At 41.4% G+C, this 22,512-nt stretch overlaps 1 protein-coding gene across 1 annotated transcript; it reads right to left on the bottom strand.

Annotated features, from left to right (window-relative positions):
- Positions 1–436: 436 nt before the first annotated feature.
- maneal (mannosidase endo-alpha like) lies at positions 437–21,956 on the bottom strand. The gene is made up of 4 exons (XM_047383731.1): positions 19,867–21,956; positions 15,960–16,069; positions 8,997–9,073; positions 437–1,726 (listed from the first exon to the last, which is right to left on the bottom strand). Exons 1-4 carry the CDS (start codon positions 20,369–20,371, stop codon positions 1,090–1,092), a joined length of 1,329 nt encoding a protein of 442 aa, XP_047239687.1. The 5' UTR covers positions 20,372–21,956; the 3' UTR covers positions 437–1,089.
- Positions 21,957–22,512: the final 556 nt, after the last annotated feature.

Below are 22,512 nucleotides of genomic sequence, written 5' to 3'. Positions count from 1 at the left end.
TGTGAAGAAGCTGGTGCACCGAAGTAAGACTGATTCTTTCTAATCAGTCTTACTTCGGTGCACCAGCTTCTTCACAAATAGAAGGTCTCCTTTCTGTGACCTTCAAACTTTCAAATGTTGGTTTCTGTCTGGCTATGATGCATCTCAACTGAGGTACCACCTAAGATAGGTAAACAGATTAGGTAAATGATACTGACGTGCAGGTTTGTGATGGTAGTCATCCATATTCATGCACTACAGAAGGCAGACCTGAAAAGGTGTGTTCAATCATTGTGGCCTACAACTCTGGTCCAGTTCCACCGGTTCTGTCAAGGGAAATGGGCCAAAATTCCAGCAAACTATTATAAGACGCTATTAGAAGCAAGCCCAAAACATTATAGCAAACTCAGATAGTTTAAAGACAGTTCTTCAAATACTGAAAATGAACGGAAACTTCTGACGTTAAAGAAACTTTATTTTGACATTTAGCAAATAGAAATAATGTTATTTGATGCTCATTGATGTACAACAGAAACATTTCATCTGATTCAATGCCAGACAATGAGAAAAAAAAGATAAGTGTCATTTTATATGTAAATATGTGTTTTCAATCTGATGTGTGGTCATGAATGAGTTCATCAGGAAACTAAGCGGGGTATATGGTACATTAAAAGGGCAAACCAAATCCTAATCCTAATGTGTTGTCCTGTTTAGGGTTGATGTCTTTCAGTTGGAAGGAGGGAACTGAAGGAGGAAGCAGACTTTAACCGACCTTCATCTCACTTACTCACACTGCAGCATTCTACCTATCAACTGTTAACTCTTTAACATTTGACTCTTTCCAGTATCAATAAAAAAAATCCTCCGATAGTAAACAGACAGACATTTCAATTGGTCAGAAAGAAAGTACAGGAAATAACAGTCTTTATTTTAGTAAAACAGGGAAGGAAAAAGAACACTTCTCTCTGTAACCATACTGTTTTAGTTTACGAAGAAATACTGAGCAGAAAACGTTGGTGAGGTAAATCACCAGGGTCAACAGTCAACAGAGATAATTTACTGCAACTCACAGTGATTCTCAAAGCCTGCAGCATGAAGCTGAAACCATGTTCACATCAGCCACTTGTCCTTCTCCTTGTTAAAGGTCTCAGCCCACTGACGTGTCAGCTGTAAATAATGGTCTGGTTGGTTTGGCAAGTAGTCCAAATACAAATGCTCCATTGTTTTCTTGGGTACAGCCCTTTCTATCTGAGTGCCTTCATGCCATTGGTTAAAGGAGGTAATGGTCACAATCTCAGGTCTGGCAGACAGCGCTGCCTGCAGGGATGTCTCATAGTAACGTCCGTTGACCCGGTTCCTGGTGTTGTGGTTATTCCATGGTCGCACGGCAGTATCCACATATCCCGGACCAACGCTGGGGATAAACAGCAGGTTGTTTGCATCACAGAAAGCTTTGATGGCTTTCCAGTTCTGGTGGGATGAGCCGAAAGAAAAACCATTGGAGGCAAAGTAAGTGTACATGCCATCAAAGCCGCTGGCTAGGATGTCATGCTTGTGGCGCTCCTCGACAACCAGGGCAACAAAAACTCCATCATAGGGCGTCCCTCTGATGCTCTGTGAGCCTTTGGTTGTCAGGAGCTGTGTCCAGGATTCAGGTGGTGTAAGGTAGGAGTCATAGACATAAAACAGTGGCAGGACTCGCCCTGTGCTAGTCCTGAATCTGTAGAAGGCGCCATGTTTTCCATATCTGAGAAAAACAGAGTGAAACAAATGGATGTGATTCACAGGCGTTTGAAATCAAGAGGATATCCATAAATAATAAAATTACCGCTCACAGTAACTATGTGCAGAATGCACTGGGTAGCTTGATGTGGTGGTCAAAGCTACCAAAGATAATATTAATGTTAATACTACTACTACCACTACCAGCACTACTACTACTACTAATAATAATAACAACAGATAATAATAATGTTAATAATAACAGTAATGTGCAGAACATACAGGGTAGTTTGAAGTGGTACCATGACTTACAGAGCGTTAAAAGAAAGAATCTAAAGTATCTCAAGTTTTTTTCAGTCTTTGTAACTTCACAAACTTTTCTATTTTGGCTTCATCCATGCTTGATACTATAAATAATGTCATGGTGAAATCTGTTGTGTGTTTTGTACAACTGAGGTTAGACTGAAATAACTTAGGACCTGGTGGATCATTAACACATTTAGACCGTAGAACTGAGAGAGGAGGGGCTCTTTATGTGTTACTGACTGTGTAAGTGTTGCAGTGCTGTAAATTAGCCTCTGCCAACACATGAGCTACTAGACCTGAGTATTTTCATGTACCTTCAACAAAACCAACCACACTCCTCTATTAAAGGTTGTTGTGTCTTGGTCGTCTGTAAGGGGTCTGAATAAATCTTCATCACAGGCAGAGTTCATCTGAAAGCAACAACCTGGGAAACATAAAGGAACCCCATTCCTTGATTCCTCTTCCACTTGTTCATAAAAGCAGTCAATAAGTTAGACCTAAGTTAAACATTTATTATTGCAAGCTTGTTTAATTAATTGTTGTTTAATTTGAATGTTTGAGTTCTTTCACATCTTTTCCAACCTTTGGAGAGGTAGAGGAATGTGACTGGAGAGTAAGGTTTAAGGATTTAGCTGAGTATGTCCACAAACAGACCAAGGTTTGTCTTCATCCAGTCTTTGGGAATATAAGACATCCTCAATTAAACAACGTGAACACAGAGCAAAAAAAGGCGTAATCAGGAAGTCATTTACCACCACTGCTCTGAAGATAAAAAAAAAGGAAGCAGAACAGGTGGAAAGCTCAGCTCCTGCCTCAACAACGCTGGTTTGTCTCTTTCATATATTTCATAGAGACTGGTTACAAGCTTAAGGGCAAGCCACACAAACAGAAATTGGACTTCTTGAGGAGCACGGACACATGAGTAAATTGTGCAAAGCAAAAGTGATCTGTGAGGTCAGTTCCTTAACACATCCTACACTTCTGCACATTAAGAAGAAGGATGCAGCGGCTGACATTACTGATGGTCACACAGTTTTGAGTGCATTTGTCTGCGCTCATTCTGAGGCTCATAAGCTGACTGGGGCCGGGAAAGATGACTGTACTCTTGCAATAGTCCTGTCCAAGTCAAGTCCAAGATGGGGAATAAGATAGACTTATTCCTTTCTGGACCCAGGCAGCTCAGTGACATTCTGTACTGAGGCATTGATAAATTATTTAAAGCTTAGTGGAAGATAGACTGACATGTTGTTGAGAACCATGAATAAAGAGAAACTTGTCAGTACTTATGTGGTATCTGGCAATTTGTCTGGTGACAAGCTTATTGATCTGACAGACGCTTTCACGCACAAGACAATACCAGTAGGAAAGGAAAAATATACCACAACAAAAGGATCTTAAAAGGTGGCCTTACCTTTAGAAAATTCAACTGCCTAAGATTGAAGCTGACATTGAATTGCTTACTGGAGCAAATGTGCCGAAAGTTGTGGAGCTAAGGGAAATAATGAGCAGTGTTGGTAACGGGCCATACGCAGAAAGGACAAAACTCAGCGGGACTATCAATGGGCCTATGAGAGAAGGTTATAACGAGACAGTTAAAGAAAAACCAACCAGGATCTCACTGAATTGTATTTCAGTGGCCAGTCTGGAGCGCATGTGGTTCCAGCAGTTTTAACTGGACTTTGCTGAGGGAAGGAAACATGATGAAGTGGAAATCAGTTCATGCTCATGGTCACAGAATCTGCCAAATTAGTTGATGGCCACTATGAATGAATGAATAATTTTTAAGTGAAAATTATTTAATCATACCCTTTCTCCTTCCTATTGTCCTTAACACCAACACTCGATTCCTACTTACCTAAAAGTTCGTACTACTCCAGAGTTCATTAAGTGAGCAATACATTCATTTACTGTCCATATAAACACATCTACACATTCATATGTGCCTAAACACATCTTCAGTCATACACTTACTGTATGACTTATAGCCCATTGCCCACACGACCACAACCATTGCTAAAGTATGTGCACCCAATTCTTATTCATCTCTGGTGTGAGATTATCCAAGAGCTGCTGTAAGCACTCACCTGTACAGAAAATATTTGTATCATCCGCAAACAAAACAAGCTGTAATGCGTTTGAAACCTTGCATGTCATTTACGTAGAGAATAAACAGTTTTGGTCCCAATACTGATCCCTGGGGGACACCACAAGCAATATCCAAGCATGACGACTGAATTCACCATTTTCAAAAATTGTTGCCTGCTACTTAAATAGCTCTTCATCCACTCCTGAACCACCCCCCGTACACCATAATGCTCTACTTTCCTGATTAATATATTGTGATCAATTGTGTCATATGCTTTTTTTAGATCAACAAACAAACCAATTGCAAACTTCTTTTTATCTATGGAGCTGGTGATTTCCTCTATTAATTATAGGACTGCTAAAGCTGTGGTTCTCTGTGATCTAAATCTGTACTGACTTTAAGAAAGTAGTTTATCAATAAAAGTTTCCAGTCTGTTTGTAAAACGTTTTTGTAAAATCTTGGAAAACTGTGGAAGTAGAGAAACAGGCCTATAGTTTGTGAATTTGTGTCTATCTCCAGTTTTGTATAATATGATTTTTGCAGTTTTCATTTTGGTTAGAAATTCACCCGTTTGGAAAGAGAGATACAGATATGAGTCAGTGGTTTAACAATTGTATCAATAACTCTTTTGACTGTTGTCATATCAATGTCATCAAAGTCACTGGACCTTTTATTTTTACATTTTTTAGCAACACCTATGATCTCTTCCTCTTCCACCTCTGTGAAAAACATTGAATTAGGACTTTTTGTTGTGAGTACCTGATTTCAGCTCTCTGTAATCCCAGGATCAGGGAAGTTTTGGCAAAAAACTTGTTTTTTTGAACCATACAGACATATCATCAATAATTGTATTGTTGGTTTAAAACAATGTGGATACTTAATTTCTATAAATCCTTTTCTAACAACATTATTTAATATATTCCATTTGTTTTTCTCGTTTAATAGTTTACTATAATATTCCTGTTTAGATGCCCTTAAGATTTATTCTTATACCCCGTCTTATCCCCGCGACCCACTATGGAATAAGCGGTAGGAAATGACTGACTGACTGACTATTCTTATACCATTTATATCTATTTTCTGTCTCTGCTGTTTTATTCTTTAAGATTCTCTTTAAAGCGTAATCTTTTTTTACAGGCATTATGCAATCCTTTTGTGATCCATGGTGTGACAGAATATTTATGTTTTGGTATATTCTTTTATTGGACAGTGTTTATCATCTATATATTTGAAAATGTGTAGGAACATTTTGTAAGCTTCATCTATGTTTTTCTCCTGGAGAAATGAGTCCCAATTTTAACTAAGCAGATCCTCTCTTAATGCAGACATTGACTCCTCTGTTCTCATTTTTGTGTACTTTTGTGTGTCATCGTTAGCAGCTTACCTGTAACAATGTTCATAAACCACAAACACCGGTAGATGGTCACTAATATCATTAATAAATAATCCACTTGTTGTGTTGTTATCTATCAGGTTTGTAAATATATTATCTATTAATGTGGCACTGTGAGTGAGTGATCCTACTAGGTCTGGTGATCTTTGGATAGAGATCTGTACACTGTGTTTATAAACTCTTCAATAAGTTCAAGCAAATCAACATTCCCTACAAGTCCCCACAGATGAAAAATATCTTCTGATTTACAGTTGTGAATGTTTCATCAAAACACCCATAAAAATGTCCATATCAGGACCTGGTGTTCTATAGATAATAACCATAGCTAACCATCACATTTTTCTTCTTTTCCATACAGACTTCAATCGTTATACATTCAACTATGCCTTCAGCCACCTTTGTCATTTTATCAGTGACTCCATATTCCAGGTTTTTGTCCACATACGTAGCAACTCCTCCTCCATTCTTGCCCACTCTATTCATATATTTAAATTCATATCCCTACAGCTCAAAGTCCATCCCCTTCTCATTTCTCATCCATATCTCTGATATTGTAATGATGATAAATGGTTGTGTGAACTGGCTTAGAAAGTCTTTGATGTTGTTAAAGTTTGCAAATAAGCTTCGACTATTGAAATGTATAATACATCATTTATTGTCTGTTTTAACTGTCCTGTTGTATTGCTCTTCATTATAGTAACCACAGTTAACAATATCACTGTAAAAATTATTGTCTGGGTCAATGTCCTCCTCCATGTCCTGCACTCTGTTTAATTAAAAGTTCTCAGCTCCAAATGTTTCGAGTCCAAAGGCTCCGCTACTGATGTAATGTGTGCAGCTGTCAGTGAGTCTGTACATACTGGTTGTGCCATCCTGTTTATGAGTTAGTGTCACTGGTGTTACCTTGTGTCCATGCATGATGCTCACGTGAATTTTTCCAGCTCCTCGGTATCCCTGATGACCAGAACCTTTGCATCCTCTGGTGATCCATTCAATTTAATAAAAATATTGCAGTTTGTCGTCCACATTGCCTGAATTTTCCCTTGCTTCTTCAGGATCCTGGCCTTCCTAGCGATGTCAGCATTCCTCTTGGTCAGATGCTAATTAATGTAGATGTTAGTTCCCCTCAGCCTCCTTCCTTGTTTAAGCAGACCATACAACTACCTGGCCATTTTGCTGTCTTACCTTGCTACGAACCTTGCAACTTTGAAAGGACTAACTCTTGTTCTGATCCAGGTACCTGACCAAGCCACACTCCTTGGGGAGAAACCTCATTGCTGAACCCGAAACAAGTTTACCTCAGGATCAAGCCTTCAGCTGGCAGTTCGTCCGAACTCACCTCCAGGACAGCTTAGCCGAACTCTGTCCACCCTCCGATGGTTTAACACGCTCCGATCATCGAGGCTCCAGGTGGCCCCCGGCGAAGCCATCCCTCAGTCCGGACTGTGTTGCCATCTCCCTGGCGGATCGAATCTCGTTCCTACTGTAAGCCGTGTTTGTTTGATTCCATCAGCTGTCGAGTGGCACATTACTCATCCGATCTGTTGTTTTCTTACAGAGCACCCGCTCCTGATCGATGTCCCATTCTCACCATTTCCACTGAGTTAAATAAACTTCCTAAACCGCCTCAGTTCTCTGGGTGTTTACTGCATGTGGGTCAAGTCGGCCTCAAAAATTATGACACGCTCTGGATTGACAGTGGGAAATGTTAGTATTTTAGTGGCCGTGTTGGGCAAAAAATGTAAACGGTGGAATATTTTTGTTTTTTGTGTTTTTTGTTCAATAAAGCTAAGGAGACTAACCTTGCGTGGACACATTGACTGAAACGCGCGTCAGCCGTACGCTCCCGTGGATGGTTTGATTGGAAGATTAAACAAGTATTTTTTGCACAACTTGCTGTTCTCTAACAAGGAGCTTAACGACAATATTTACAACAGGTGTTTAAACCATAAATCAATCAATATATTTCCTGCATTTAAACAGTCCTCCTCATCATGCTGTTCACATTCTGACTTTATGATATCAAGACGACACCTAACATCTGATCAACAGTACCCTGCCATTATGAGGCTTTAAACAGGACGTTCTCAGATGGAAGTGGCTACTGAGCTTAGAAGGTCACAGAGGTCATCAGCAGGTTGCAACAGAAATACAGAGAGACTGGAAGAGTCGGACGAGCCTTTGGTGGTGGTGTTACAGTGTGGACAGGTCTATCTAGTCAGTACAGAACTGTCCTACACTTTGTGAATGGTGCAGTTATTAACCCATACTACCTGAATAACATCACTGATCCAGTCAGTGTTCCCCTGCATGAACAACACAGGCCTAATTTCATCTTCATGGACGACAATGCTCCAGGTCATTGAGATCACATCAATAGGGAACGGATGCTGGAGTATGAGCTAAATTGAATGTAGTGGTCTTCACTTTCTCCAGACATGAATCCCATGGAAAACCTCTGGGATCAGCTAAGTCACCGTCTAGAGACCCGTACCTCTGTACCCAGAACCTCAATGACCCGAAGGCCGTCCTTCAAGAAGAGTGGGATGCAATGCAGACAATAAGTCGACTTATGAACAGCATGAGACGTCGTTGTCAAGCTGGAATTGATGCTCAAAGGCCCACTGACAGTTTTTATTGTGGTTTACCCATGGAGTACACATGGACCATAACTGGCCGGAAACAAGAACAGCTACATGCTGGCTCAAATTAAATGTTTGTTAGAATCACCTTTTTGTATCTATCTAAATTATTTGACTACATCTGTGTGACATTAGATGCTGGTTTTCAAAATTTAACCATAAATGTTCAAGGTATAGTTCAGATATCTTTAAATGGGCCTTCCTTGTAAGGCTGACCAATCAATACGGATTAGTTTTCTCCAAACGCTGAAATGAACATCTAGTCAGAGTAAGTTAAATAAAATCTAAATTTGTGTTTGCACTGTGCTGTTCTGCATCCCAACCCCTCCCATGGGAACATTTTATGTAATGTATATCCAGTCAGAGTTAACCTTTGCTACAAAAGTAATGTGATGCAAAAAACATATTAGAGCAAAACATGCTCGGTTCATTTTTTGGATATAAGGTATTTCAGGGTTGACTGTTTTTCCCATAGTACAAATGTACTTTTCTCTTGGCGCCGTACTGACTGGCCATTAGCTGTTAGACTAACCAACCCTGGTGAAGACATCCCCAACACTTACAGTATCTTTTGCAGGTGAAATATCTAGCAATAACCTCCCATCAGAACCCCTGGTCAAAAGAAATTAAACTGTACATGACAATTAAACTATTTGTTTAATTGTCATGTACAGTAGATGGTCAGCTCATTGATAGGAAGTCAGAAAACATCTATATTTAACTAGCTGCTCATCATCCCGTCTCTGGCTTTGTGCTCCATCAGATCTTCAGCCCTTTAATGGTAATGTAGGCGATAGCAGAGCTAGACCTGATAGGGACTAAGACCAAACATGCCCAACACATATAGAAAGATGGGGAATAAGCTTACTTGTCAATGATATATTTGATGTTGTCATGCATGCTCTGGTCTGTCCGTCCCTTGTATGGCTGAATGTGAAAGGCCACCTGTGCAAAAAAAATACGGAGAAGGATTTTCACTAAAAGCATCAAGTAAAAATGCAAGAATCTGGAAAACACAGTGGAACGCTTTGAATCCAGCAAATAAATATCTTTGAGTGTTTATTTTTGTTTGTTGTTAGCAGTTTTTAATCAGCAATATGTAAACCTTAATACATACTGCAATATTAAAAACAATAAAAAGCTGGTCCATGACCAGATAATTTCATTCCTGGTCCCAAACCAAATAACCAGTCCCTGATCTGTCTGTGTTAACTCTTAACTCTGTTGTGCTTCTGGCCTTAGAGATTGGTTAGACAACATTAGAGAACAAACAGCATCATGAAGACCAAGGAACCCAGCAGACACGTCAGGAAGACAGTTGTAGAGAAGTTTAAAGCAGAGTTAGGTTCTACAACAATAACCCAAGCTTTGAACATCTCACTGAGCTCTGATCAATCCATCATCTGAACATGGAGAGAGGATGGAACAACTGCAGACCTACCAAGATATAGACGTCTACCTAAACAGACAGGCTGGCCAAGGAGAGCATTAATCAAAGAAGTGGATGATGGTAACACTGGAGGAGCTGCAGAGATCGACAGCTCAGGTGGGAGAGTCTGTTGACAGGACAGCGATTAGTTGTGGACTCCATAAATCTGGCCTTTATGGAAGAGTGAGAACAATAAAATTATTGTTGAACGAAATCCAGAAGAGGTCCAGACAGGTTTACCACAAGCCATGTAGGAGACACAGCAAACGTGATCTTATTAGATGCAACCAAAATGTAACTTTGTGACCTACATGCTGGGTATGGCAAAATATCAACACTGTACTTAACCTGGAGCCCACTTCTACCCGATGAAATAAAGTAGTGGCAGCATCATGCTGCAGGGATGCTATTCCTGAGCAGGGGCAGGGGAGCTGATAAGAGTTGATGGGAAGATGGATGTAGCTAAATCCTGGAAGAAAACCTATTAGAAGACCTGAGACTGGGGTGGAGGTTCACCTTCTAGCAGGACAACCACCCTACACATATACATATACACAGATACAATGGATACGATGTGTTAGAATGGACTAGTCAAAGTACAGGCCTAAATCCAACTGAAAATCTCAGACAAGACATGAAAACCGATGCTTTCTATTTAATCTGACTGAGACTGAGCTGTAAAAAAAGAAGGACAAAAATTTCAGTCTGTAGATGTTCAAAACTGGTAGGGACATAAACCAAAAAACCTGCACCCAAAGGTGGTTATATGAAGTATTGAATCAGGGGAGATAAATACCATTATACATCACCCTTTTCAGATTTCTGTTTGTGAATAAATTCCCTCTTTCAATTCACATTTTTACACTTCTCTGTATTGGTTTATCACATAACACCCACACAGGTTTGTGGTTTTAATATGACCAAATGGTAAAAAGTGTAAGGAATGTGAATACTTTTACAACGTAACAGCTTCAGCATCAAACACACGTGCCATATTCCTAACACAACCAGGGTTTTAGCTCAAGCTAGAAATTTCTGTGGAATGGGTGAGAGAAGATAGAGCTGGAGAAAAGTCAAGAGACAGAGGCCCTCCGTTCCTACAGACTTTCCATCATATGTGCCCCCACATTTAGGTGGCACAGGGTGACATCTACTCCACTGACCACAGTGTCCCTCAAATCCTTTGTCAAATCTTCTGAGTAATAGTCCACACTGTGCAGCATGTCTTCGCATGCTGAATCTGTCCACACTTTTTCACAAAGCACAGTTGTGTTGTGGTTGAGTTGAAAGCGTGATGGATGCCCTCTGTCACGCTGAAATAGCTCCAGTCACCTCATCCTGTTTGCTTCAGGCACAAAGAGTCAAAAAGGTCTACTGCAGCTCTTGATGCAAACAGCAAGGCACCGACAGAGCTGTCGAGCTGCAAACAGAAAGCATTCAACGCCCACTTCATCTTCTGAGGGAGGCTGCAAGGTCCTTATGAATAGTTTCCATGGTAACGCAGCAGTGTTTAGAGCTGGTGCTCAGGCCTGTCAGCTGTTTTTCCTGGTTTGAGATCATGAGATCATGCGGGGTAAGATGCCACTCCTCAGAGGATGGTGATGTCCAACCTGAACAATAGAACAACATCTTGTAGCTGCGCGGTTGCTTCTCTTCTCATAGTCTGTGCAGCATAAAATATGCCCCCCAGATGTAGAAATGGTGCAATTTAACCTGAATGAGCTTTACACATTTATACTTGCAAAAATAATTATACACCTCGAACATTTTTACATTTTCATATTACAGCCTCAAACTTCAGTGTAGTTTCTTGAATTTTTTTAAGTGATCACCACAAAGTACTGAAAATTAGTGAAGTGGAAGGAAAAGGTTCCATAGTTCTCAAAATAGATCACACTTTAAATTTGAAAAAGTGATGTGCATTTGTATTTGTCTTCTTTAAACTGATAGCAGATTCATACAACTATGAATCCAAGATACGGCAAGAGTTTTTTAAGCAGATGTTTCAACAGTAAGCCTAAACTGACGCTGTGTTCTCTAAAACATCATTGATCAATAGGTTCGAGAACGACATGAACTAGGAATGACTTTTGGAAACCACTTAGCTAAAATGGTCTTTTCTTGTTGTCGTTTTCTCAGGTCACGCAGGTATTTGGTTGGACCATCACTCCTTTGGTTTATCCATACAAGATGTCTAATAACAAGTCTAAGTCAGGCTTTGTGGAGAAATAGAGTTGAATGTTTTTAAGTGTTGTGAGAATGAATACCAACAAAACAGACTAAATAAAGCTGTTGGGTCCGAACCGGTTACCACGTGGGGTAAAAATGTCACGTTGAAAGTACTCATGAGCCACAAGAAAGAAAAAAAAGGATTTATTTTTCTTTGAATTAGAAATGCAAAATAATTCTATTGTGACTTTTTTGTTTTTACCTGATAGCAATAAAGTGAACATGCAAAATTTAAATGAAACAAAGTACTATGTTTTGTCTGGAAAAAGGAAATGGAAATAACTGTAGATTAAAAATACTAACAAAATATCACATATATGCCTACTTAAAAGAACGGCAAACAGTTTCCCATTTTTTTGGGTTGTTTTTTTTCTATTTTGTTGGTTCTGAAAGGTTTGCCTACATTTAACAACAAGAACAGGCTATGGGACGGTCTTTCTTTCTTCACTTGCTGTATTTAGCCTTGTTGAATTAATGGCTGTTTCTCAGTCAGCTTTGGAATAAGAGTCTCAGAATGTTTTTGGTTCTATTTATTAAACATATAATGATAGCAAAAAATTGTTTTAGTAAAAAAAGCAAACATTTTGCTTTGTATGTTTCATTCTGAGAAAGTTTAATTTGTCAGTGAAAATTGCACCCTAGAACATTTTAAAAAGTGTTAGTTTGCGTCAACTTGCTGTACTGGTGGGCTAAATCTGTACAATACATCAACATAACCTCTCACTGCTGAAAAGTGTTGTAGGTAACTACTGCTAACACAAGAACACATAGATTTCAAGCACATTTGTCTCTCTTCTATAGCAAACAGTCTGCTGATTAGAACAATAGATTGTATTCAGTTTCCCTCTGGTCTGATTTGTTGGGTCAGTTTGTACTTTGAGTTCTCTGTGTTACCATCTGAGTTGAAGTTTGTTATGTTAACCTTTTTGTTGAGCCAAACCCATAATTTTGGACATTTTTTTCACATTTTCTGTTTTTTGAACACTTCTGGTATCTCTCTGACTGGTTTGTGCATATGGTATCAAGAACTGGGATCTGCCAACCTGGATGTATTTGGTATTGGGGGTTTCTGTTATCAGATCCCTTCCCACTACCTAGCGCATGCTAGTATAAGGAAATGTGTGGACTCTTTATTCTTTTTGACTTCGAAGGAGCTGACTAGGCTCAGTGGAGTGAAAAAGGTCACTGTATGCATACAATGTTATTATACTTTTTTTTCTGATCCAACACAGTTTGAATGATTACATTTAATTCTCCTGTGATTCTTTTGCTAACTACCAGTCTTGCTTTCAGAATAAAAGATCCATCAGGAGAGGCGACAGGTTTTCTCCAACACTATGTAGAAAACGTGATTGAATATCGACAATCTGTGGTCTCCCGTGTCCTGGGCCTCCTCTTGGTGAGACGTGCCTGGAACACCTCCCGAGGAAGTTGTCCAGGAAACATCAGGTATAGATGCCCTAGCCACCTCAACTGGCTCCTCTCGATGTGGAGAAGCAGCGGCTCTACTCCGAGCTCCTCCTGGATGGCCGAGCTCCTCACCCTATCTCTAAGAGAGTTCCCGGCCACCCTACGGAGGAAGCTCTTTTCAGCCGCTTGTTTCCAGAATCTCGTTCTTTCGGTCATGACCCAAAGTTCATGATCATAGGTGAGGGTAGGAATGTAGACCGACCGGTAAATTGAGAACTTTGCTTTTCGGCTCAGCTCTCTCTTCACCACAACGGACCGGCACAGTGCCCCCATTAATGCGGCAGCCGCACCGATCCGTCTGTCGATCTCCCGCTCCATTCTTCCGTCACTCCTCAACTAGACCACAAGATAACTGAACTCCTCCACTTGAGGCAGGAACTCCCCTCCAACCTGAAGAGGACAACTCCCCTTTTCTGGTCGAGAACCATGGCCTCGGACTTGGAGGAGCTGATCCTCATCCTGGCCGCTTCACACTCGGCTGCGAACCGCCCCAGCGCATGCTGTAGGTCTTGGCTAGAGGGGGCCAGCAGGACCACGTCATCCGCAAAAAGAAGAGACGAAATCCTCTGGTCCCCAAACCAGACCCCCTCCGGCCCTTGGCTGCGTCTAGAAATCCTGTCCATAAAAGTTATGAACAGGACCGGTGACAAAGGGCAGCCCTGCCGGAGTCCAACATGCACCGGGAACAGGTCCGACTTCTGGATATCAGTTTCCTGGATGTTCACCAGGGTTGTTGTGGTGGTTCTGTGCCTGCAGAAATCCTCCAGCTCCTTGGTTTTCCCTACATTGAACAGGAGGTGGTTCCTCTGGCACCAGTCCACAAAGTCCTGTCTCCACTGTCTGTACTCTGAGTTGTCCTCACCTGTGATGAGACCGGTTATGGCAGTCACCAGAGATCTTTTGTAGGTGGCAACCTGGGGAGATGATGGAGAAGTCTGCAGTATAGAGGGTTAACAGGAATGGTGCCAGCACAGTTCCCTGCAGGGCCCCCGTACTCCAGGCCAGCCTGTCAGAGACACAGTCCAGTGTCATCAAATACTGTGCCAGTGAGGTAGTCCAGTTTTCACTGGGACAGGTGGTGGTCCACTCATGACAGCTCCAACTTGTCCCTCAAACGTCCCGACTGGACGCTATTAAAAGCACTGGAAAAATCAAAGAACATGATCCAGTGCTTCCAGTCTTCTCCAGGTAGGTCAGAGCTCGGTGTGCGAAGTAGATGATGGCATCATCCACCTTAATGCCTGGTTGGTAGGCAAACTGCAGGGGATCCAAAGAAGACCTCACCAGGGATTGAAGATGGTTGAGGACCAATCTCATAAAGGGCCTTCATGAGATGTGAGGTCAGTGGTACTGGTCTGTAGCTGCTGAGGTCCTTGGAATGTGTGGTCTTAGGCACTGGTACCACACAGAAGGTCTTCCACAGATGTGGTACTTTCTGCAGGTTCAGGCTATTGTTGACCATGTATCCCATAATGCCACACAGTTAATCTGAGCAACAGCTCAATAGCCTGGAGCTGATGCCAACCGAACATGCAGCCTTTAGAAACCTGATCACTTGCAGCCTGTTCCTCATCTGAAGTGTTGAAAGGAACAGTATGGTGCTGGGGGAGGGGAGCTGTGGAATATTGTCCTCTGAAGTGGATAGAGGTGGGTGATGGAATGGGTGATGGCTGAAAGGTGAGAGTGTGAAGTTCTGGGAAGAAAAGCAGACGGACGTTGAAGATAATGTGGGTTGCAGGGAGACTGGGCTGGGGGAGGGGTGACTGGGCTGGGGGAGGGGTGAGTGTCTGATCAAACCTGTTGAAGAACTGGTTCAGATCATCCACCCACTCTAAATCTCCTACAGCATAGCAGTTTGGTTTGTGACTTTAAGCTGTTTCCAGACTATTCCAAACCCCAAAGATGTTCTTCTACCTCAGCTGGTCCTCCATCGTCTTCCTGTAGATGTTATTTCCATCTGTGATCTTCCTTCTCAGTTCCTTCTGCACAGCTCTCAGCTTGTTATTGGAGAAACACTGTACCTTCACAAGTCATATGACTTTGGCAATTATGGTCTGAGGCCAACAGTACACTGATCCTGCATAACAGTATGACCTGCACGGGAACTCTGACAGTTCTGTAGATATGCAGCCCACTTCAGAGTTCAGTGTGATACACTTTGTGTTCTGACACATTTGTTCCTTGTCAAACTCTCAAAAACGTCGCTGGGTTTCAACGTATGCTTCTCAGGCATCAACTTTAAGGAAAAAAATGATCATTTCCTGTCTGATATTTTCCATCCACTAACAGCTGCTATAATGAAAAGGTAATCTGTGTTGTTAAGCTGGTGAAGATTTTCAGTCATCCCGGAGATGGTTAATCCAAAAGGCAGTTGTTAGCCTGAGTCAGTGGCCATAATGTAATGTCGATAGCGTATATAATATGGTATTCATTAATGACTGTTCATAAATGTTCATGATAGGAAGGCTGGGAAGAAATATTTTGAGCACTGGCCACAAACCTTTGAAATGTGGATCTTTTGATACAAACTGCTGATGTTTGAAAAGAGAAATGATTGGTTTCATTTATTTTACTGAACTAAGACTAAATGATTACAGAGCAGAAAGCAATATTAAAACATCACAGAGACTTATTCATTCATTCATTCATTCATTCATAAAATAGCCATAAAGTAAAAAACATACCGGTTGTCTCACCAGTTACCTTGATGCTGTGCCTTTGGGCAGCGTCCATGACAGCAGGAACTAGGTCCTCAGTGGGCTCCCCATGATCATCTGCCACCCCAGGTGGATACCAGGACAACACCAGCACTCCTACAAGCCCACAGGGTAGAGACAAGAGGAGGATGACTTTCAAAACGGCAGGGAGCAGGAAGTTTGCATAAATATGAGTGAAGTCAGCACACATCTCAGATTATGCCACTGGGAATTAGCATGTCAAGGCCCCTGCCTTGCCTGCTACCCAGTTTACATGCCACCCAATTCCGATGTTCCTCCTAACAGGTGGTGGGCTCTTGTAGAGAGAGAGTCCTGTAGCTTCATCAACTGTGCTTGACGAGCCCCAGGAGCCTAATCTGGGCGATATTAGCCCCTTTTCAGAGACACTAGATAAGATTGATAATTTAACACCTGAGGAGTCACATTTTATCTCAGCAAAAGGGGCTCAAGATCAACTAAAAGAAAAATGTTTTACTCAGCTAGATGGTGACACGTGTACACTAAAACTGAGTTGTCTTCAACTCCCAGGGGGGGAGTATTCCAAAAACCAAAGTTCGCTGGGCAGGGTCCTGACCAGTAGAGCAGATCTTTACCCTGAAGGATTTGCTCAGAGGATCATGGGGATATGATTCTGCAGTCTATAAGTGTTTTATGGATCTGGAGAAGGCTCATATCCATGTCCCTAAAGGCACGTTGTGTTGGATGTTGCAGTGGTAGGATGTACCTGGGTGGATTTTAAGGTCTCTCTTGTCTTTGTATGCCTAAAGTAAGAGTTGTGTCTGCATTATGTGCACAAAGTCAAACTTATTCCCAGTGAGGGGTGGACTCTGCCAGGGCTGCTCCTTGTGTCCAATCCTGTTTGTTGTGTTCATGGACAGGATCTCGGAGCATAGTCATGGAGAGAAACCCGGAGTCTCATCTCTGGTTTTCACAGATGAGGGGTTCTTCGGGCGTCTTCACCATGCACTGGAACTGTCTGCAGCCAGGTGGGAAGTGGCCGAGAGTCAGCTCCTCTAAATTGGAGGCTATTTATCAACCAGAAAGAGGTGGACTTCTACTTCTTTGCCTTGGTCAGTTATTTCCTCAAGTGGAGGGGTTTAAGTAACTAGGTGTCTTGTTCACCAGTGGTGGTAGGATGGAGTGTAGTGAAGAAAGACCTAAGCAAAAAGCAAAGCTCTGGATTTACCAGTCTGTCTACTTTCCAACTATCATCTGTGTTCATGAGACATGGACCATTGCTGAAAAAACCAGATCCAGGTTATAAGTGATTGGAATGAGCTTCCTCCGATGCTTGGCTCAACCTTAGAGATAGCGTGAGAAGCTCCAACATCTGATAAGGACACCTCCAGGTTGCCTCCGTGAAAGGACATGCATGAAGACCTAGAATTCACTAAAGGGAATATATCCCTTTAGGAACGCCTTGAGATCCCTCAGAATTAGCTGGAGAATGTTGTTGAGAAGAGAAATTTCTGGGTTTCCTTGCTGAACCTGTTATCTTGAACTCATATCTAACATCCGTCAACCTTTTAGCAAAACAACAGGGTTAATTCAATACTTTATTCTTTTATATGAATTTTAGTTAAATATCCTTCCTTTTTTCAAAATAGAGTTGTGTTAATGAATTACAAATGATTGTGTCTGATTTAATAATCTGTTTATCTAACAACACTAATTCAGTAGTCCTAGTCCAGGGTTTGCATATATATGATTGCTTAGAAAGTCCATATATACATAGAAATATCTGCCATGTTCATATGGAACTTAATATTTGTATCTCTACAATGGGGTAAAAGGATTGAGAATGGAAATTACATTATGGAAAAATACTGAATTTTAACATAGAAAATATGCATTAACCCCGCTAGCTTCATAACTGGGGGCAGAACCTTACCTGTTGGCTCAGATAAGAGCCAGCTCTACAGGTCCTTCTCAAAATATTAGCATATTGTGATAAAGTTAATTATTTTCCATAATGTCATGATGAAAATTTAACATTCATATATTTTAGATTCATTGCACACTAACTGAAATATTTCAGGTCTTTTATTGTCTTAATACGGATGATTTTGGCATACAGCTCATGAAAACCCAAAATTCCTATCTCACAAAATTAGCATATTTCATCCGACCAATAAAAGAAAAGTGTTTTTAATACAAAAAACGTCAACCTTCAAATAATCATGTACAGTTATGCACTCAATACTTGGTCGGGAATCCTTTTGCAGAAATGACTGCTTCAATGCGGCGTGGCATGGAGGCAATCAGCCTGTGGCACTGCTGAGGTCTTATGGAGGCCCAGGATGCTTCGATAGCGGCCTTTAGCTCATCCAGAGTGTTGGGTCTTGAGTCTCTCAACGTTCTCTTCACAATATCCCACAGATTCTCTATGGGGTTCAGGTCAGGAGAGTTGGCAGGCCAATTGAGCACAGTGATACCATGGTCAGTAAACCATTTACCAGTGGTTTTGGCACTGTGAGCAGGTGCCAGGTTGTGCTGAAAAATGAAATCTTCATCTCCATAAAGCTTTTCAGCAGATGGAAGCATGAAGTGCTCCAAAATCTCCTGATAGCTAGCTGCATTGACCCTGCCCTTGATAAAACACAGTGGACCAACACCAGCAGCTGACACGGCACCCCAGACCATCACTGACTGTGGGTACTTGACACTGGACTTCTGGCATTTTGGCATTTCCTTCTACCCAGTCTTCCTCCAGACTCTGGCACCTTGATTTCCGCATGACATGCAGAATTTGCTTTCATCCGAAAAAAGTACTTTGGACCACTGAGCAACAGTCCAGTGCTGCTTCTCTGTAGCCCAGGTCAGGCGCTTCTGCTGCTGTTTCTGGTTCAAAAGTGGCTTGACCTGGGGAATGCGGCATCTGTAGCCCATTTCCTGCACACGCCTGTGCACGGTGGCTCTGGATGTTTCTACTCCAGACTCAGTCCACTGCTTCCGCAGGTCCCCCAAGGTCTGGAATCGGCCCTTCTCCACAATCTTCCTCAGGGTCCGGTCACCTCTTCTCGTTGTGCAGCGTTTTCTGCCACACTTTTTCCTTCCCACAGACTTCCCACTGAGGTGCCTTGATACAGCTCTCTGGGAACAGCCTATTTGTTCAGAAATGTCTTTCTGTGTCTTACCCTCTTGCTTGAGGGTGTCAATAGTGGCCTTCTGGACAGCAGTCAGGTCGGCAGTCTTACCCATGATTGGGGTTTTGAGTGATGAACCAGGCTGGGAGTTTTAAAGGCCTCATGAATCTTTTGCAGGTGTTTAGAGTTAACTCGTTGATTCAGATGATTAGGTTCATAGCTCGTTTAGAGACCTTTTTAATGATATGCTAATTTTGTGAGATAGGAATTTTGGGTTTTCATGAGCTGTATGCCAAAATCATCCGTATTAAGACAATAAAAGACCTGAAATATTTCAGTTAGTGTGCAATGAATCTAAAATATATGAATGTTAAATTTTCATCATGACATTATGGAAAATAATGAACTTTTTCACAATATGCTAATATTTTGAGAAGGACCTGTATATACTGAATCATGTTATTCTGAAAACACAAAGCAATCTGTGGGAGAATAGAGCTCTGATATACTGAAATAATATCACTTCAATAATCCATAGAGATGATGTTATTTTGCTTATACAATCGACTCATAATGATTTCAGTTGAACTGCAGGTGTGTTCCTATCTCCACTAGCCTGGGGAAACCCTGGACAGACTGCCAGTCCTTCACAGGGACCCACAGGAGAAACAACCTACATACACACTCCTGATGACAATTCAGGGAGACCAGTTAGTCAACACAATTTTGGAGTGTAGGAGGAAGCCACAGCCAATTATTGTGTAAAACCAACCCCATCCAGCAGAAACGTGCACCACAAGTTCTTACCTGATGCAGCTGCTTCGATCTGGGCCATGTGTGACTCCAGCACCTTTGGGTCCCTGGAGCTGTAGGGCCCCAGTTCAGGGTAGAAACTGGAAGCAATGTCCTCCGGAGGTGTGTGTCTACCCTGAGCATGACTAGCAGCATTCTTCGGGTCCCAGTGCGGTACCAGCGGGTGATCCCAGTGGATGTACTTGTTGTCCATGCTGGGGGAGCCGTACCACAGGTAGTAGAAGATGTGGACGTCGTAGAAGATGCTGGAATCCCGGTCGGATTTGGTAAAAACCACCTTGGTGTCGCTGCCGCCGGAGCGGAACTGGGCCGGCGACGCCAGCGCGTCTTTCTCATCCAACCGCTTCCTCTCGGTCCTCTCCCCGATGAAATCCATCCCGGGCGCCAGATCCGAGAAGCCGTCGCTGGGTTTCAGCGTCCTGAGCCCCATCATGGTCCCGAAGATGAAAAGAGTGAAGAGGAAGAGAGCAACGAACGCCTTCCTGCGCATCCGGGGCATCGTCGCTGTCCGTGGTGCTGCCACAGGGAGAACACAGGCGCCGCTGCAGAATCTGCCTTAAAACGCACCAGGAGCCATGGATGTTGGTTCACAGGACCTGGTCTGTCTCCCCCTCCATCAGCTGGACATGCTGCGCTAAAAAGCTTCAGGACAACGTCTCCTGTTCACCATCATCTGCTTAAAGCAGCAGCACCACCGTATCTCGTCTGAAAACAGCCACCAACCTGTTTACCTCTCGTTCCCCATCGAGCTGTTGCAGTGTCTGTCAGAAAAGCAGAGGACAGAATGCTATATTTGTTTCTGTAATGGAGCAGCAGGGAGGATTAAGGCCGACCGGAAACAGATTCAGACTATGAGGGTCGATTCATGCCGCGAGGAGGAGGAGGAAGAGGAGGAGGAAGAGGAGGAGGAGCTTCATGTGTTTCTTTGGGGCCATCGCTGAAACAGAAACGTGCAGAATTGGAAAAATTGAACCCACTGCGGTTTATAATTTCATATTGTTTTTTAACATAAATCACTGAATAAAATTAGTGGGTAGATTTTACAGCATTTGTCAGTGTGAGATCATACCTCTGCAATGAAAGTTCAATTTAGTTAGATACTTTTCTTTCATCTTTACCAGGGGTTCCAACAAACAGATCTGCATGTGTTTGTTTAGAGGTTTAGCTCCTTATAGAAATGCATCATTTCTATAAATCATAAGAATATTTCAGAATTGTACATTTTTAAATGGATACCTGTACATTAGCAATATGCACCTACTATTAGATGTACTTACACTCATTAAGGGTATGAACGCTAATTGTTACCATTGTTAACAATCTTTTCTTGTAAATGTTCTTTTTCCAGGATTGAATAACTTATCAACATAAAACTTCAATGACCCCTAGAAGCAAGATCTGAGTGCCCAACTTTGAGTTGATAATCCAAAATTCTGCATACAGGCTCAGATTTACAAAGATTCACTGAAAAGCTTTAAAGTGGTGTTTCAACACCATTTTTCATTGGAGAAGGAATGGATTGAGCATGATGTCAAACAACAGGTAAGTCTGGGAAGATCTAAGAAGGAGAACTGTAGATTTACAGGGTAAGATATTTGGAGCTGAAAGCTATTTCTATATACAACTATTTTAGATGTTATTTTTTCAACATTTTGATTAAGTAACATCCGTTTAAAACAGCTTATAGTTTCCATAAGCTTTAATAACTGATAGACTTTAAAGCAATAATGTCAGTGTGCAGCTGTCTGTAGAGATAGAGGGAGTAATTCCTCTATAAAAAGGTAATATTTTAGGCTTTGAGACCATTTACAGTTATATTCTATAAATGAGAATATTATTTAAAAGTTTATTTATTACAGTAAATCCATCACTAAGTGAAACACATTATATAGATTAATTCCACACAGACTGATGATTTCAAGCCTTTATTTCTGTTAACTATGATGATTCATTCAACATTGAAAATTAGAATATTACATCAGACCAATAAAAACACATGTTTAATACAGAAATGAGGGCCTAATGAAAAGTATGTTTAACTGCCTAAAGGTTGTTATTTTCAAAAGGGGCTTTCATTCTGACAAATGAGCCTCATCAGAATATATATTGTAATTTATTGAAAATTACTGAATAAAATGTGAATAAAAAAATTCAAATCCTGATAATCTTTAACAAATTCTTAAGAGACAAGCTGTTGCTGCTATGTGTGGTTTATTCTCCTTTGTCTTTCAGGTTTTATTTGATTTCATCTCTATGAATATTACAAACTTCCTTTGACTTTAAAGTGATTTTCTTTCAGTTGTACTGTGTAAATGCTGTGAAATAACCATGTTTTAATCTTTACCGAAGCTGTGTCCTCCTCCTCTCTAGCCTCAGAAGTGAGAAAAGATGTAATTCCACAAAATCCCTTTAAAATGTTTTTTTTTTTGTGTGTGAATCTGCTGTCAAACAAAACAAACAGACACACTACTACTAGTATATTAAGATTTAAAATATTTTTTTTATTTAATCAGGTTTAATCAGGTTTGTGTCCTAAGATGAACAATGACCCATGACATGTTACAAATAAAGGACTTGCAGCCAAATCCACAAATATGATAACTTTTGTAAATTGTTTCCTCAAACATAACCTAGGTTTTT

This window comes from Girardinichthys multiradiatus, chromosome 13 (genome assembly GCF_021462225.1).
Source record: "Girardinichthys multiradiatus isolate DD_20200921_A chromosome 13, DD_fGirMul_XY1, whole genome shotgun sequence".
In the NCBI taxonomy this organism is placed as follows: Eukaryota; Metazoa; Chordata; class Actinopteri; order Cyprinodontiformes; family Goodeidae; genus Girardinichthys; species Girardinichthys multiradiatus.
Note: the sequence above shows the minus strand (reverse complement) of the source record. Positions and strands in the feature narration are given on the sequence as shown.